General features: G+C 31.3%; 1 protein-coding gene across 2 annotated transcripts; it reads left to right on the top strand.

Moving 5' to 3' along the window:
• Nucleotides 1-1,557: 1,557 nt before the first annotated feature.
• On the top strand, nucleotides 1,558-10,640 carry LOC111275307 (leucine-rich repeat receptor protein kinase HPCA1-like). Of its 2 annotated transcripts, none has more exons than XM_022860560.2 (19): nucleotides 1,558-1,994; nucleotides 2,496-2,616; nucleotides 2,706-2,777; nucleotides 3,122-3,196; nucleotides 3,313-3,384; nucleotides 3,630-3,791; nucleotides 3,884-3,958; nucleotides 4,338-4,409; nucleotides 4,519-4,590; nucleotides 4,697-4,765; nucleotides 4,978-5,052; nucleotides 5,594-5,665; nucleotides 5,798-5,935; nucleotides 6,107-6,594; nucleotides 6,684-6,836; nucleotides 6,924-7,060; nucleotides 8,437-8,656; nucleotides 9,122-9,357; nucleotides 9,953-10,640. In XM_022860560.2, exons 1-19 carry the CDS (start codon nucleotides 1,913-1,915, stop codon nucleotides 10,424-10,426), a joined length of 2,865 nt encoding a protein of 954 aa, XP_022716295.2. In that variant the 5' UTR covers nucleotides 1,558-1,912; the 3' UTR covers nucleotides 10,427-10,640. The 2 variants fall into 2 exon arrangements, with proteins under 2 accessions (XP_022716295.2, XP_089611007.1); XM_089754881.1 differs by having other exon boundaries at nucleotides 1,657-1,994; nucleotides 8,437-8,596.
• Nucleotides 10,641-18,484: the final 7,844 nt, after the last annotated feature.

Here is an 18,484-nt window from a genome sequence, read left to right as displayed (position 1 = left end):
AAACTTTTTTTCAACGATGCCAAATTTCATTTTAGATTTACCAAAATTCCAAATAAGATAGTCTTGTTCATGCGATCCAAATTATTAATTTTATTTTTATCAATTATATTGGTCGATATGTTTTAATTAAATCAAAATATAATATATTTAAAATTAATCTTTTGTATAATATTTGATATCAGATAATATCAATTATTTTTATTAATTTCAATATGTTTCAATTAATTTTGGTAGATTAGCATGTTTCAATTAGTATGTAAATATAAAATATATTTTATAATTTTTAACTTATTTTTTGTTATTTAATTATTTTTAATCAAATAAAAATAAAATTAATTAACAAAATAACTCTTGAAAATTGAGTTTTTTAATTTTTATTATAATTTGTGTTTTGTTATACTTTATTTTTTCAATCAAAATTTATAAATATTTCAATCTCTTTCAAGAAAATAATTATACTCTTTTTATAAAGTTTAACAATAATAAAATCTTGATTATTTTTTTTATCACTTTATTTTTATCTTAATATTTATATAAAAAATATTTATTTAAATATTATATGATCAAATTAAGTATTTAAAAATATTATGAAAATTTTATAATATTATTTCTTATATTTTTAAATTTATTTAATTAATTTTTAAAAATATTACATATTTATTTTATAAATTATTAATATTATTATAATGTATAAATTCATACATATTTATAAATATATTTATATTCTAATATATGAAAATAACAGAAACTAATATATATAATTTTTTTAAAAAAAATCCAAATATTATTCGGTATAATAATGCCAACCTTATTCCAACATTTCAATGTGTAGGAGCCTGCAGGACAGCCGCGATAAAATTGTTAAGGGCTTTAGACTTAAGAGGATCGCGAATGTAAATTACGAATATTCTTTTAGCTTTTCATGTCTTAGGCATTACTTGATTTTCAACTCTAAACGCTTGCACAAATTGTTTTCTCTTTCGTCAATTTCAAGGCTTGAAGACTTTGTGCTTGGTATTCCATCAAATTGTCAGCCCACCGTTATTGGCCGTTGCCTACGCATTTCTTACATCATCCCATTTTGTTTGACAATTTCCGAGATTATGCAGGAAAAAGACAAACGATGAATCCAACGCAAGCGGGAACGGCAGAAGAATTCAAAAGCTCTGAGTTAAAATATTAGCAGTAGCTTTGATTCTCCTTCTCTCTTTTACCAAAGTCTTGAAAAGTTGTCAGTGCAACTTTTGTCTACCCTGGTTTATTGGTTGGAAACGACGTTTAGGAATAGGACACGGTTATGACCGCACAAACAATGGACTTTTATATTTTACTATATAATACTAGCCTATTGAGTTTTAACGCAAAAAAAATCAACTTAAGTTAAGGAAGTTGAGCTATTTTTTATGGGATAAATGAGTTTAATTAAATGAATTAAGTACCTCCATTTTTATATTGGTTCAAATTTAAAAATTAAAACTCAATTGTTGAATTTTTAACAATAAATTTTAAATGAAGCTTAAATTTTTCATTATATTCACTTAACTCGATTACATCTCTACCTTTACTGTCATCATCCATACTTGAGATTGTTGACTTTCTAATTGTCCTCCTCTTCGGAGTGAAACAATAATAAAGGGGCACAAAAGGCCAAAATTTGGGCGGTCATTTTTATCCTAATTCTGATGCTATTTGGTTAAATAGCAATTTGTAGATTCATTCAAAGTCAAGTATTTCATATCATTTTGATACATCAGAAATAGATTGTGTTCTCATTTGAACATAAGGAAGTTGCAGTTTGAATTGCAAACTGGTTATCAAATGGGTGTTCTGTTTTATGCCAAATTAGAAACAGAAACGAAATAGTTGAAGGTCTTCAACTCTCAACTCTGAAAGCTTTTGGTTTATCTCAGAAATGGGTTCTGCCATTTGGTTTCTTTCGCTACATGTTTTTATTCAAATCTATACCATAGTAGCTACAACTGATGCTGGTGATTGTAAGTTTGCCTCTAATTATTACTTCTTTTTCCTATAGTATAGTTTTGTTGTTCTTTAGCTTTGCTTTGGAGACAATGTAATTTAATTATATATATTCTATCCAAGTTTTTTTTAACTTGTTGCAAAGCTGATTTTTTCTTGAAGATTGAACATTCTCGCATAAAAAACTTATAGTGCTGGTTAAGTTGAGTAGATGAGAATATGTGATCTACCTATGTTTGCAAAGATGAACTTGCCTACTCAGAACTGGATATTGGAATTTAGTCAAACCTTCATGGAAAGAGGATGGTCTTGACTCTAAAATGCTTGTAGCTCTTAGTTACTTGGTCCGGGGTCAACCCTTTAAGCAAATCCACAAACACAAGATGCCTGAATCTGAGTCAAATTGGAGGGCTAAATCTATTTGTAATCCTTCCATGAGTCGAATGATTTGGAAATGCTACCTCAGAATTCAGCTTTGGTGTTTGATCAAGGGATACTGTTGTCCAATTCTTTTGCAGCTACTGCTCTAAGATCGCTCTGGAATGAGTGGAAAAACGTACCTCCCAGTTGGGGGAGTGGGGACCCTTGTGATGATGGTTGGGTTGGAATTGGATGCACTGGTTTACGTGTGACCTCAATGTAAGTTTTTGCGGCTTCAGACCTTTTAAAACATTGTTTAGTTTGGTTCTTCCAGCTTTGGGATTTTATTTAACATTTATCTATTTCAGAACATTGCCAAGCATGAACTTGGTGGGAGGGCTGTCAGGAGACATTTCAACCTTATCTGAATTACAGCAATTGTAGGTCCTTTTGCCCACTGTCTGCCTCCATTCTTCATGGATGTCATTATGCAACTGGTTTTTTTTTAACCATCCTTCTAGATAAAGGTTTTCTTTTTTTTTCAACATGTAAATGTTAGTTTTTTATTTTTAAAAGATTCATCTCTGCAGACTTCAATGTTTAGGTATTTAAAGGTTTGCTCTTTGGGTACAAGGGATATGCTAATTCTTATAGACCTACAAATAAAAATAAAATTTTTTTCTTTGATTTTTTTTAATGAATAATATATCAATTTTTTATGAATAGTTAGAGGCAGTAGTTTCCATGGTTAGTATAACATCTCTGATTTGGCTTCATTTTTCAGGGATCTATCTTACAATAAAGGTCTCACAGGATCTCTTCCATCATCAGTTGGAAATTTAAAGAAGCTAACAAACTTGTAAGGAGATCTATTTCCTGCCAAAGCATCACCTGGAAGCAAATTTCTTCATGCAACTCTCTTAAAAGACCTCTTTTATTTATTTTATTTATTTATTTAATTTTTATAAATGGCAGAATCTTGGTTGGTTGTGGTTTCATTGGTCCAATTCCCGATACGATAGGATCCCTGCTGCTGCTGAGGTTCCTGTAAGAATTTGATCTTTAATACTTATTCATCTGGAGTGACTAACAAACATTCAATTCCATTTGGATTCTAGTGATTTGCCATGTTTTACTATTAAGTAAAGGGCATTACCTCGGCTTCCAGTATAACTTTGGTTTGAGGCTCCATGATGATGGGTTGTATAATGTTTTGAATTCACTATTTCTACTTGTTATTCTTTTACCTCTTTTAATCAGAGTACTTTCATGCTGGGCTATACTACCTGCAGATCTCTAAATTCTAATGGCTTCACTGGACATATTCCTCCATCCATTGGTAACCTATCAAATCTTTATTGGTTAGACCTGGCCGACAACCAGCTCGAAGGACCAATCCCAGTTTCAAATGGATCTACACCAGGGCTTGACATGTTGATTAATACCGGACACTTGTATGCTGAATTTCTTTGTAGTTTTATCTGTTTAGATGCTTTTCTTGCCATGGTTCTATTTTCCTTATTGTAATGTTCTTCATCATCCACAGCCATTTTGGGAAGAATAAACTCTATGGCCAAATTCCATCTCAACTTTTCAGTTCAGAAATGACTCTGATACATGTGTAAGTTCGATTCAGTTTTCTATCAAGTGGTTTTGCAGTATATTACTTGACTTTCCTGGAAAGAGCTTTGCAAAAGACAAAATCTATTCTGAACTAGAGAAAAGGACGCTTTTGTATAACTAATTTCTTCTGTAAACGATGATTTCTGTCTCAACCTTTAACAGCCTGTATAAAAGGGTGCTTCTTCATATTTGAAACCATCCTTCTGAAGGAGAGCTAGACATGAATTCTTGCTCTCGTTTTTTTTTTTTTTTAAGTAGATGCAAATTTTTGTAAAAGCTCCTTCTGCCTAATCTTTTCTTTAATGTGATGAAATTCAAGAAATAACAGCATGATTTTGTGTACATTTGAAACATTTCTTTTCCTCTCTCTGTGCCAGGCTATTTGAAAGCAACCAACTCTCTGGAACTCTTCCTTCCACCCTTGGACTGGTGAAAACTCTGGAGGTGGTGTGAGTATCTAGATCAAGTAAAAGATGGAATTCATGCAGAGGTTTTCAATGAAGTGAATTGCTACAGGGTTTTTTATGAGGACTGATAAATTTATTGTGCTGGCTACAGACGCTTTGACAACAATTCACTAAATGGGCGTCTTCCATTGAATCTCAACAATCTTACAAGTGTTCAAGATCTGTAAGCTATGAACATAAATGACTGATAGTCTTCTGCACTTATTTATCTAGGATGGAAAGGAACTATTATCCTCCCTTAATTAAGAGTATTTGATGTTGATTTTTAGGTTTTTGTCCAACAATGTGCTGACTGGCCCTCTGCCTGACCTTACTGGTCTGAACAGTTTGAACACCTTGTAAGTAACAAATGCTTTAGTAACTCTACCGTAATATAGTGAAGTCTTTTAGTCTTCTCAAACTACACTCCAATGCCCGTTCTCTTATTCTTATTCCTTGCATATTTTTGGGTGTCTCCAAGTGAAATTCTGCTTATCATAGTTGTCTTGCTTAATAACAGTACACAATTTTATTGTCATTACTAATCTTTGTTCTATTACATGATGGGCAGATACCTGAGTAATAATAGTTTCGATTCATCAGATTTTCCTTCGTGGCTTGCAGCCCTGCCGTCCTTAACAACACTGTATTTTCCTCTCTCTCTCTCTCTCTCTCTCTCTCTCTCTCTCTCTCTCTCTCTCTCTCTCTCTCTCTCTCTCTCTCTTTGTACACAGATATATGAAATTTAACTGAAGATTGAAATATCTTTACTGTTTTAAGTATAGAACCAAAATTTTTCTTCAACCGTTTGATATAATCTAGGACCATGCATTCTTCTATATCATAAGCCACATCTTTTTCCACGGTGGTGTTACTGTGCTGGTAGCTTATAGCCTTGTTGACACTTGCTCATCATTTAGCATGTCCACCATCTTCCCTTAAAATGATAATATTATCAAATATGCTTAAATATAGTGCTCGCCTGGGAATTGTAAGATTATTAATCTAACCTTGGATATGATATGATGCAAAAAGCTTTCTTTGTTTACTTTTTCTGTCTGCCTCTTTCAACATATATGTGTCTGCAAAAGTATTTCTGTCTGCATTAGTATTCCCCTCACAACACCTTATTGTCTGTATATCTTCTTTCTGGAGTTGGGAGAATAATCAAATCATATGTATGGCAGAATGATGGAACATACTCAACTTCAAGGTCAAGTTCCTGCCACATTCTTTACGCTTTCAAATTTGCAGACTGTGTGAGTATGCTTGACCTTATGTAGAACCGATTGTACTAGAAATGAGGATCTAAACAAAATTTGTCACATAGTTGTCACAAAATTGAAATGACAGTTGGATTTTCCCCCCTTTTGCTGTTATATTGTTGACAGGGTACTAAAACACAACCAACTCAATGGTACGTTGAATATTGGCCCAGGCGTTAGCAACCAGCTGCAAATGATAGATTTGCAAACTAATCTCATTTCTGGTTTCAAAAACAGTGCAGGAACATACACCTTTGACATAATGTAAGCCATAATTCTTTGACCAAATGTCTGGGCATTTTGTTTTCTCTTTTATTTTGCCGAATAGCCAGGCTCCGTATATTCATACTCCTTGGAAGTTGAATTGCCTGCAGATATGTAGTTGATGTTAAAGATTATTAATGCTTTTGAAGTTCTTTCTACCAATTTCTGCAGACTTGTGGGTAACCCAGTGTGTGATGAGACAGGAGCAACAAACACTTACTGCACACTACCCCCATCAAATTCCTTGCCTTTGTATTCAACCCCTCCAAAGAACTGTCAGCCTAATTCATGCAGTTCTGGTCAAATTTCTAGTCCCACATGCAGATGCGCATATCCATATACAGGAACACTACAATTCAGAGGCTTTTTCTTCTCCGACTTGAGAAACCGAACTCCATATGAAACTCTTGAGCAGTCTCTGATGCAGTTCTTCCAGTCCCACCAGGTTCCTGTGGATACTGTTTCACTAAGTAATCCACGGATGGATTCATTTGAATATCTTCTCGTGAACCTTAGTGTATTTCCATTTGGTCCAAATAGTTTCAATAGAACCGGAATTTCAATGATTGCATTTGCATTTAGCAACCAGAGTTTCAAGCCTCCTCCAGAGTTCTTTGGACCTTATGTTTTTCATGGTGACACATATGAACAGTTTTCTGGTAAAGCACATGCAATAGAACTAAAATGAATTTGTAAATTTTTGTTTATTTAGGTTCATCATTTTACTTGCATGTGTGTTGTCATCTAGATGAACCTGCAAGCTCAAAAAAATCAAGCATTGCCATAATAGGAGCGGTAGCTGGTGCTTCAGTGCTTTTTCTACTATTGCTGCTTGCTGGGATTTATGGTTATCGTCAGAGGAAGAGAGCAGAAAGAGCAACCAAAGAGAACAATCCTTTTGGTATGATAAGTATTTCATTCAGCCTTTTCCAGTTGATTTTATGGAATATCACGGATTTATGACCGATTCTATTTTGTAAAAACGTAGCACACTGGGATTCTAAGAAGAGCAGTGGTAACATACCTCAGTTAAAAGGAGCAAGATGCTTCTCTTTTGAAGAGCTTAAGAAATACACAAACAATTTTTCGGAAGCCAATGATATTGGATCGGGGGGTTATGGAAAGGTTAATTTTGACTCTCATTCTCCCTTTGTATCGCATGTGTGCTCATCAAAAACATGCATCCCTATGACACCTTGGCTCCTTGAGGTGGTCTCACATGCCCAACTCCATGTCCTGTTGTTTATTTGGACTAATGTTTGTTTGCAGTGAGACACATTGAAATTTGTAACTTATTGCGAATGGTGGTCAAGGCAACAGAGGATGTGGTCAAACAGGCACATATTTAGATGCATGATTTTCAGAAATATTTACTAGTATATATATGAAATAAATTTGTCGTTTTATCCATGCTTTCATCTAAGCCCCTAGCACTAGCCCCTTTTGCGCACTATGTTTTCATTGAATTTCTTACCTTAAAGAAGGGAGGTTTTAAATAGATTACTATGTTATTATAAAAAAAGGCTAAAATATCAGAAAAGCCCGTGAACTATTTCACTTTTCTAAATAAACCTTGACACTTTTATTGTGTCCAAATAAACCCTCGTACTTTGATTTGTATCCAAATAAGCCCTTATTTTAAATTAAAAAATGATTTATGTTAGGGGTTTATGATACAAATTAAAAGTTTAAGAGCTTATTTAGATACAAATTAAAGTTTAAGGGCTTATTTAGGTGCAAATTAAAGATTGAAGACTTATTTAAATACAATAAAAGAATAAGGACTTATCTAGGTAAAGTTATAAAGTTCAAGGGCTATTTTATTATTTTAGCCAAAAAAAAAAAAACTTAATGGGAAAGGAAAGTGATAATAACCATACAGAGAATTATACTTTGCATATAAAGATATAATAACAAAGAATAAGTTAGTAACTTCATTTGTGTGCTCCAAGACCATGTAGAGAGTGTTTGCTTACATATTTAAAATGTCAACTGGAATAGTTGACTGTGATCCACAAATGACGTATGTAAGATTTTTTCTGTAGTTGTGGCGCTTGTGCTTGTGCATGTATAAACACCTATGCATCCAGGATATGTCTATGTTCACATAAAGTACTCTTGCTCCGTTCTTTCACTATTACATAGCACTATTGTAAGTAGATGACAGCCAATCAGTATGCCGTAGGCCAGATTACATATTAGATAATTTATGCATTCCTTTTCATGCTATGTTGTGCTCATAAAAGTTTACATGCAGTGTATTGATCTCAATCGCGCAATACAGTGATGCTATATTAATCTGCTTACTGTTATCATATGCCATGAATTGCAAACTTTTGTGAATAAACCAATAGATTAACAAGACTACTTCTGTATTTATTTTCCAACCTTTGCTCCTACTCACCTGTGTTTTCATTTGTTCTGTCTCTAACTATTTCTCTAACTATGTCAATGTTTTTAAAGTTGTTTTTCCAAACAATTCTGAATTTCTTTAGTTACAGGTTTATAGAGGAACTCTACCCACCGGGGAACTTGTTGCCATCAAACGAGCTCAGCAAGGATCTATGCAGGGAGGGCTCGAATTCAAAACAGAGATTGAGCTTTTATCAAGAGTTCATCATAAAAATGTTGTCAGTCTGTTGGGATTTTGCTTTGAGCAAGGTGAACAAATGCTAATATATGAGTATGTTCCTAATGGCTCTCTTAGTGACAGTCTGTCAGGTATCTTCCTCTGTTTCCTCACTTTATTGATCCAAATTGAGTTACATTATCAATAATTAAATGGCATTTTTCAGTGCAGACATGCTCACATTCTTCATTACCTGACCATATTACTTTTTATCTAACAATGTCCTTAACTGCACCAAGAAATGAAATAATTTTTTTATGAGCCTGCACTACAGTGCTATTCTGGAGGTAGGAATAGAACCTAAAAGTCTCAACAATATAGCTCCAATGCTTCTTTAGTTTCATCTTTCAACCATTCTGTCACTATGCCATCCTCATAACAAAGAATTTCACTTTTTAAGTTCAATGCAGGAAAGCATTTACCATTATCCCTAGTGATGGTTTTACTTGTTAATTTCCATTCCAGTTTATTGCTAAATAAGTATCTTTTACTTTTATCAAGAGCTTTTTCTTCACTTGTGTTCTGCTTCTTTGAGAAATAACATTCTAGTAATGCAGGGAAGTCAGGAATCAGAGTGGACTGGACCAGGCGACTTAAAATAGCCCTTGGTGCAGCTAGAGGTCTGGCATATCTTCACGAGCTTGCAAATCCTCCCATCATTCATAGGGACATCAAGTCGACCAACATCTTATTAGATGAACGCTTAAATGCTAAAGTTTCTGATTTTGGTCTATCCAAACCTATGGGTGATAGTGAAAAGGGTCATGTTACTACTCAAGTGAAAGGTACAATGGTGAGTTCTTCCATACACGTTCTCAAGTAGATAATATAGCCTTTTTATATGGTAGAAACCTGCTACTTTTTGTAGTTATCTTTAGTTTATTTTCTTTCTGCAGTAGAGACTGATATTCTCTACCCCTTAGTCATTGCTTCTTTTATAGATGATGTATTCATTCATGCATTTGAGCATCTGCTGCAACCACAGTAGTTTTACTATATGAAATTTGCATAATAATTCTCTAGATGAATTCGATTTTTCTAAAGGGACCAAAGAGGCAATGATTAAAAGTTTCCAAGGGAGAGGAGAATTAGCGGACATTAAAAACTGTCTAAGCCTCTTTATCTCCAAAGTGGAATCACCTTGCAAAACACCATGTCAAATATGTATAATATGCATGCATGATTTGGGATTTTAAATAAAAAATGCAACAATTTCTATAATTATGACAAACTGGATTTTGAGTTTAACAAATTTCCTCAGAAAAAAGAAGGATAAAGTAAAGTGCTTCATGAAATTTGTTTGACTATTGGATAAGGTGTTTACTGATAACTCTATATAAATGCAAATAGTATGTGATGTCCTAAGAATTACTTTGTTACTGTTGTAGGGTTATTTGGATCCTGAATATTATATGACCCAGCAGTTGACTGAGAAGAGTGATGTTTATAGCTTTGGAGTGCTGATGTTGGAGATAATAACTGCAAGAAGACCAATAGAGAGAGGGAAGTATATTGTAAGAGAGGTGAGAATGTCAATGGTCAAAACGAAAAGTTTGTATAATCTCCAAGAGATTCTTGACCCGACCATTGGTTTGAGTACAACGCCCAAAGGCTTGGAAAAGTTTGTGGACTTAGCAATGAGTTGTGTAGCAGAATCAGGGGCTGATAGGCCTACAATGGGTGAAGTGGTGAAAGAGATTGAAAGCATTATGCAGCTGGCTGGCATGAATCCCAATGCAGAATCAGCCTCAACGTCAGCAACATATGAGGATGCAACCAAGGGAGCTTCTCTCCATCCATACAGTGATGAGTCTTTTGCTTATAGTGGGGCCCTCCCAGCCTCCAAGATAGAGCCCCATTGACTGTGGGTTTCTTTTACTATGTTTTATCAGCAATGGACTTAGTAACAGTGAGTAAGAGCTGCTTCTATTTTTTTTACTGTTACTTCTTTAATTATGTGGGATCTTTTTCTTGTTATGATTAAACTGTAATTAGAATGAATACTTTATATGTAAATAGGCAATACAATATTTTATACAAATGCTCTTAGTAATTTATTAAATGAAGTTTGGCCAATTCTTAATTCCTATTATATTAAGGCTCTGTTTGATTAACTGAAATAAAATTTTGAAAATTAAATATTTTTTGTGAAAAAAACTTGACTAGAGAAATAGTATATTTCTCATTTCTATTTTTTATTTAAAGAAAAAATCTTATAATTTGTAATTTTTTTTTAAAAAAATCTTTAATAAATCTAAGTATATTAAATTATTATTAAGCAAAAAATCATATTTGCCCAATTGAATTGTTGGAAGTTACTTTTATGCATTTATTATGAATTATAATTTATTATTATTCTAATTCAGTTATGCCAATAGTTTTTGAAAGTTATCATCTAATCCAGTCAGAGCAAATAAATTTTATTTGTCATACCAGAACCATACTTCTATTCTATCGTGATCGTGGTTTCTATAGCAGTTACGAGGATAACAAAGTTACACAAGAAGTTCTCGCGGGAATGATTTTTTTTTTTTAAATCACAATTTTTACAAAAAAAAAAAATCAACTTATTTGTAAACCTCAATGCAATATCTTCATATAATAATAGTATTTAAAGTGATTTTACTCGCTTAGAATAATAAAAAAAATTAAGGTCAAAATCAGTAAATAAAATCAAATAAATACAACTAAAACAGAATCAAAGTTGGATGAAAAGAATAAAACAATAATTTTCTGATACTCCAAAACTACATGATGTTCTTTTGATGCAGCATGAAATCCAGTAGAATCCAAATCCTTACACTAAAAATTTTGTAACCTTAAGGTAATTCACAGAGCCAACTCAAATTATTAAAATCATATTCTAAAATTAAATATAAATACTAATATGAGTCTAAAACATAGGCTATTAAAAATAACTAAAGTCACTAAAACTAAAAAATCAATAAACTAAAATATTTTAAAAAATAGGTAATTTTAAATAGAATATGATGATACAAAATGAAAATGATATAAAACTGAACATATTTGGATCTTGCAAAAATATGTTTTGTGTTTAGACGTGTATAATTTTTTAATCATAAACATGTTTGACATGTTTAACATATGTAAAACACATATAACATGTTTGATTAAACTGTGTTAAACAAGTAAACTTTTAACATATTTATTTACGTTCATTTAAATTTTATATAAGCATAAATACTATTTTAATGGAAGGTTTTACTTATATATAGCTTAATTGAATGGTTGGGTTGTAATTTCCGTTAACAAATTAGGATAAATTTTACTCTAAGCTAATAACCGGATAATATTAACAAATTAGGATTTCCTTGAGATTTTTACCCAATTATTATGATTTAAAAACTTATTTCACTATATATCGTGCTTTTGAACTTATTTCTCAATTTATAATAATTTTAGGGTTAGTGTCATAAATGACTTTTAAATTATAATAAAATGTTTAATGTGGTATCTAAACTTTAAAAATCTTTAATGTGGTATTTGAACTATAAATCTATTAACTAATGTAGTACTCACTCGTAGAGTGTTTAGTTTCAAATGATGATACGTAACAGACAAATAACCTTCTAAGTACTACATTAATTAATAAATTCATAGTTCAGATATCATATTCAAGATTTTTAAAATTCAAATACTACATTAAATATTTTATTATAATTTAAAGACTATTCATAACATTATCGCATAATTTTTACCATGTCATATTCTTAATTTGGGAGTTTAAAAAAAAAAAAATGAAAGGGAGTTGAGTTTTATCCTAACTTTGTATCCCTCTTTCCATTTTTTTTCTCTACATATTTCCATTAACAAGGACGAAAGCAGGCAAAGCAAGACTTTTCTCTCTTTCAAAGTGAGAAAAGGTAAACCAAACAAATCTAAGTAGCACTTTTTTTCAACTTTCCTAAACTAGCAATTGATCCTATATGGATTGACAACTCATTATCTACCTAACTAGCCAAAACTTTTAAGTAGCATTTGGTATCATTTTCAAAATCACTATAGTGATCTAATTACCATGGTGATAAGATTACCAAGGTGATTGGATCACCAGTGATCTTAGATTATCATATTTAGTATAATATTATAAATCATTAGTGATTTTAAATTACTGTATTTGGTATTGGATGAAAAATTAAATCATAGAATATAAAATATCGAAAATAACTTTTAAAAAAGTAAAAAATTTAATACTTATTGAATCAATAATTTATAAAATAGTTAAATGTTATTTTATAGACAACTATAAAGTATAAATCAATTTTGATGAAAAATAATTCATAAAAAATTATTAAATAAATTTATTATTTTTATAATCAATAAACATTTATTCAATTGTTTAAAATAAGTTATTAAAAAATAGATTTTTGAAAAATTTTACTAGTTAGCTTTCTAAGGTAATGTTAAGTATATCTTTCAGATAAATTAGTAAAAAAATAATAATATTGAAAATTACTTTCCCATGGTCTTAAAATTTCCTCATCCTCTAGATTTAGAATCATATAACCCTAAATGTAGTGATCTTATCACCCCAGTAATTTAAGATTACTACCACATAGGATTTTTAAATTGTTACCAAATAAGGAGATGTAATTACTAAATGCAGATCATTGTGGTTTTTAGACAAATCACCTTATATCAAGCACTCTTATGTTTATCTGCTTTGTACTATACACATATTTGTCCCAATGTTTTCTTCACATTGGAAAGACTTTCCTCTTTTTTCTTTATACATTGATTAGAAAAAGCATTGAGAAATATCTATGTGTTTATGCCGAGCTCCAAGCTGATGGGTAAAACTCTAAAATCACAAAAGGAAGAAAGAGAGCAGTTAAAGGCAAAGACTAGGAGTTTTTCTAACAATTGCATTCTGATGCTCAAGTCAAAGGTAGGTTAAAATGAAGATAGGAAGGAGAAAGTGTAAAAATAGAAAAGTATGAGATATCTAGATAATACTTAAGTAATCCTATTTATAATTGAGGGTGAGAGGTTTTGAGGCAACCTAGGCTGCCTACAGTTAGGCCTGTGGCTAGGATGATCTGGTTGGTCGAGCTAGCCTAGACGTTGATCATCTATTCAGGAAGTGACAAATCAACATAAAAATGAAGCTTTTTGGATGGATTGATGAGGTGGCTGAGTTGATGTGACACTATACATGTCAGGTCAACCTAAAAGTCATAAATGCCTCTAGCTATTTGTTGGTAGTCTCTAATGGGAAAAAATGCCATTTTTCCTTTAAGACCCAAAAATGCCCCTAACATTTTATCCTTTCACTGAGCAGTCTAAGTCTTAAACTATTAAGTGTAGTCTTGGCCGATTTAGCTTGTGCTGATCTGATGCGTGCTTGACAATGTCAAGCTTAATTTTGACTATGGGCTTCAAAATTTATGTTTAATTAATTCGACTTGAAGTTACCAAAGATGGCTGGTTCACACCCTCTTTGAAGATAATCACACCAGTATTTTTGCATCCATTTATCGAGAATTAGGCCTTACACATCTGTTGTCTCTCCTTGGCACCATTTTTCCAAACGCGAGGCTAGAGATCTATGAGGCAAAAGACTTGGACTACAACACCATCCTCAAGGCAGTAGAAGGATGCCAGGGTGTGTTCCATGTGGTCTCTCTCTGAACTCTAGAGGATCTGAAAGACAATAAAAGAGAGCTCATGTGGTCAGCTGTTTAGGGAATGATTTGGAATAGCAACATGATACCGGTGTAGTGGCCACTATTTTGCGGTAGCACCACTTTTTATTTGCCATTACTATTCCATTAAAAATGATTAAAAATTTTATTCACATTTGTAGCGGCGTAATAGCGGTAAAAAAATAGAGTAATGATTGATAGCAGAAATAACGACCTGTTATTACTGTTAATCTATTTTTCATCCAAAAAAATTTATAAAATAACCAAACATTGTCTAATTCAATAACAAAAAACCTGAAAAACATAGAGAAAGAACCTTAGACCTACAAAATCCACTCAAAATTTAGCCTCAATCAAACTCAATAAAGATCAAGAACAAATAATTGAAGGTAAGTAACATTGACAAATAATCTAACTTGAGCTAATTTGGCTTTAACAGTGTGATATAATCTTAGACTTCAACATGCTCGTAGTGGTTAGAAATTTGATGCCAAGCGGAGAAAAAAGAAGAAGATGGTGGTTGTTGCTGTTGAGAGGTGGTGGCCATTAGGTTGTTAGTTCATAGTGGTTGGTAGAATTGTAGAATATGGAGAAAAAAGATGGAAAAATAAAAGCAAGGGAATAATTAGACAAATCTGCAAGTGCACAGGTCGTATAGGTAATAATAGTGATCATTTGGTCAAGATATTGTCTCACAGAGATTAGGTAAAGAAATTTTTAAGTATGTATCTATTATCCCCACACCCTTCTAAAGTTGGTTTGATCAAAGAATAAACATGAAAATTAAGCTATTCTAAAAAACTAAAATCAAATAAGACATCACACATGCTTATGTAAACAAAGTAAAAGAATGCAACATGCAAACTAAGTAAACTAAAGGAAATTGAAAAAACAATAGCTAAAATATAAGGCAATGAATTGAAACAAAATAGAAATTAAAGTGATGTAAATGCAAGAATTAAAGAAGACATTGGAAACTATACTTTAATGCTAAACATGAAAAAAAAAAAAGCAACAACAAAATTGGATCTAACATGCTTTAAATTGAGTAAAATTGAATTGTAATTACAAGAACTATAAGTGAACTAAAGTAAAAATAGAATTAAAGTACATGCTATGAAAGAAAATTGCAAGATCTAAGCTAAAAAAATGAAAATAGAAAGCACATTTGAAAACTAGAAACTAACAATTCATAGAAGAAAAATTAGATTTACAATTTTTAAAGGGAATGAACTTAAACTGAGCTAGGGTAAGCTAAATCAACAAGTTTACTATAAAAATAAGAAAATCATAGCAAAATAGAAGAAATCAAGTTCAATGAAGTAGTAATTCTAGATTAACTCAAAATAAAGTAAAATAAAACACTGTCAACAAAATTCATCCAAACAGCCAACAAATCTATGAATTAATTTGCAAAAAAAATGAAAATGAGAAAGTTAACATGTAAATCTAAGAGATCAAAGGTTAAAAGAAGCAAACAAATTGCCTAGAGGAGAGAAGAATTAAGTTCCAACTTGAATTGCACACCTGATCTTCATAGCGTCTAGGATTTCAACTACAATTTATGAGAATTAATTGTATTGATTAGGAATGAATTTGATACTTTTTTTTATTATGTTGAAGCCTAATGAGTTACAAAATTATGAAAAATTTAGAGCAAAAAAAAGTACAAAATGATTGAGTTCTAATTAAAACATTGTAATTAGGTCAAGTGTTAAAATGGAGTAACAAATTTGAGATCAATTAGAAAACTTGAAGATTTGAGTTGAAAATCAATAAAATGTGCAAATTTCATTGCCAAGATCGTAAAGAACACTGAAAAGTACTTTAAGAAATGTAAAATTGCAATCAAAATTAATAGAAAAACATGAAGATTAAGGCCATTTGGTTGCTAAGAAAGTAAAATGTAGTAAAAGAAAGTGCAGAAATTAAAGAACGAGAAAAATAAAATCTTAAGCTAAAATGTCCTTGAAATGGCTACTTCTATTTATAAGCATGTGAGTGGTGAATAGAGATAAAAAAATCTCTCAAACATATCTAAAAATGATAGGTATTCTAAAGACTTCTTTGCTCTTTCCTCATCTTTTATGCACTACTAGATGTAGGCTTTTTTGTTATTCCTCAATTGCAAGCCTTCTTTTCATGCATTTTTTCACTTCCAAAAAGTCAAAGTTATAGCCAATTGGAGCTTTCCATAATGCCATGTAGTCATCCCTTGAAATCTTTTTCAAATCACCAATAAATGGCGCTAACTTCACATGGACATTTCATGCTACAAGCTTTGCTACCTTAGGTGCTTATTCTTGCATCACTCTTTTTCATTTTGGCTGCCAAGAATTCAATTTATTCAATAAAAAAATTTATCATTAAATCACTAGAAAAATTCTAGAAATAAGCTCAAAAACTTATAGAAGAAAATATCAAGAAAACTCCCTCAATGATCAATGTAACTTAATGACACTACTTTAGGTCATTTTCACAATTTGCACCAAAAATCCTCCAAAAATGTATCCAAATTGACCAAAATTCCTCATTTTCTCTATTTTTATCTACACATGAGAAAAATGTGCAATTAGGAATAATTTTGCCAAAAATCCCAAGGAACAAGCCAAAGTATGAGAAAAATTGCACTAAAAATAAGTATAAAAAAGCTAAAATTTTAGTGCAACTAGGGAGAATGGGGGGAAATGTGGTAGGGAAAAGATAAGAGGAATCTAAACCCAAAAAGGAAGATGAAAATAGAAAAGGGAGATTTGGGAAGTGAAACTTGAGGAAAATAATCTAATGAAAACTTAAGGGGCCCATTCCTTTATATTTGTAATGTCTATTTTTTTTTAAAATTCAATGTCCAATTAAATTAAATGGATATTTTACATTCAAAAAGCCCATTACCTTACATTTGGGCAATGATAATCTATAAAAATCATGTAAAATTAATCACTTTATGTATACAAATATGGTAAAATAAATTATATAAATAAGTAATTATAGTGTTTAAATCATTAATAAGTAAAATTTTATATTTATACAGATTCATACTCTTAAATGATTAAATAAATATTTAAAAAGTTTATTATTAATCCAAAATTTAAACATTAGCCATCTTTGATGAATAACATTGTGAATTATAACAATTCATAGGCATAAAAAACATTTAACATGTTCTACCTTGTTAATTATTAATAATTGTATTTATAAAAATTTTTAGATATAAAAATGATTGTTTTTCTCACTATGAATGTTTTAACATAATATAAAAATTTTGTGAATAATATTTTGTTCATATAAATAAAAAATTATGGAGTGTTATAAACTATTTTAGAAATCATTAATAAAGATTTTTTATGATTATAATTATAATTATTATATTTTATAGTAAGTTGTGCAAAACTAAAAAAATTTCATGATCACAATCAACATAATGACCATGATAGCATTTGTTTTGTTCACAATCATGATAAACGTGACACAATTGAAAATGCGACCACGATCGTTATTTATATCCTTGGTTCAGGGCACACTCAACATGCTTAAGGCTACCAGAACAGCCAATGCCAGGCTTATGATGCTGAGTCACTACTAACTTCCTTTATATAAGCAAGTGTGCCTAACCCTAATAGGGATCTTGAAACCAAAGTAGCCTTTAGTGAATCATCCTAGATAGATCTGGAATAATGGAAGGGGTGACAGAAATGGTATCCAATGTCAAAGATGCTGGCTAAGAAAGCAACATGAGAATATATAGGCAAGCATAGAATGGTAGTAATGGTGATCAATCGGGGATTCAAAAAGCAGTTGCAAGGTATCGCAGCTCCTATTTTGTGGTTGTAGCCCCTTTTGATATTGTTATTCAACAAAATCAAGTGTGTTCAAAATTCACGTCTTTAATGAGATTTGGTAGCCTCAAAATAGCACTGTAACGATGAAATTGCCAATAACAAAACACAATTGCCTGTTTTTCCTTTTTTTGTCTAAATGTTAATATAAAAGTAGATTTTTTTTCATCATCAAGCATTAAATTTTAGTATAAATCAAACAAGAAAAGTCTCAACATAGAAAAGAAAGCTTATATTGATTAAGAATCTACAAGTGCACAGAATCAAAAAAAGTAATATAGAATGAGTAGAGTATTGTTTCCTTGAGAAATTGAAATATATGGAAGAGAACTAAGTATTAAAATTGTTTACCCTTAATTATATCTTGAACAGAACTTAAAAAGCACAAATTGCTTGAATTAAAAGCACTTAAAGAGAG

Source organism: Durio zibethinus, chromosome 26 (genome assembly GCF_047325235.1).
Source record: "Durio zibethinus cultivar Kanyao isolate XHJ-2024 chromosome 26, ASM4732523v1, whole genome shotgun sequence".
Taxonomy (NCBI): domain Eukaryota; kingdom Viridiplantae; phylum Streptophyta; class Magnoliopsida; order Malvales; family Malvaceae; genus Durio; species Durio zibethinus.
The sequence above is the reverse complement of the archived record's forward strand: the minus strand, read 5'-3'. Positions and strand labels throughout refer to the sequence as shown.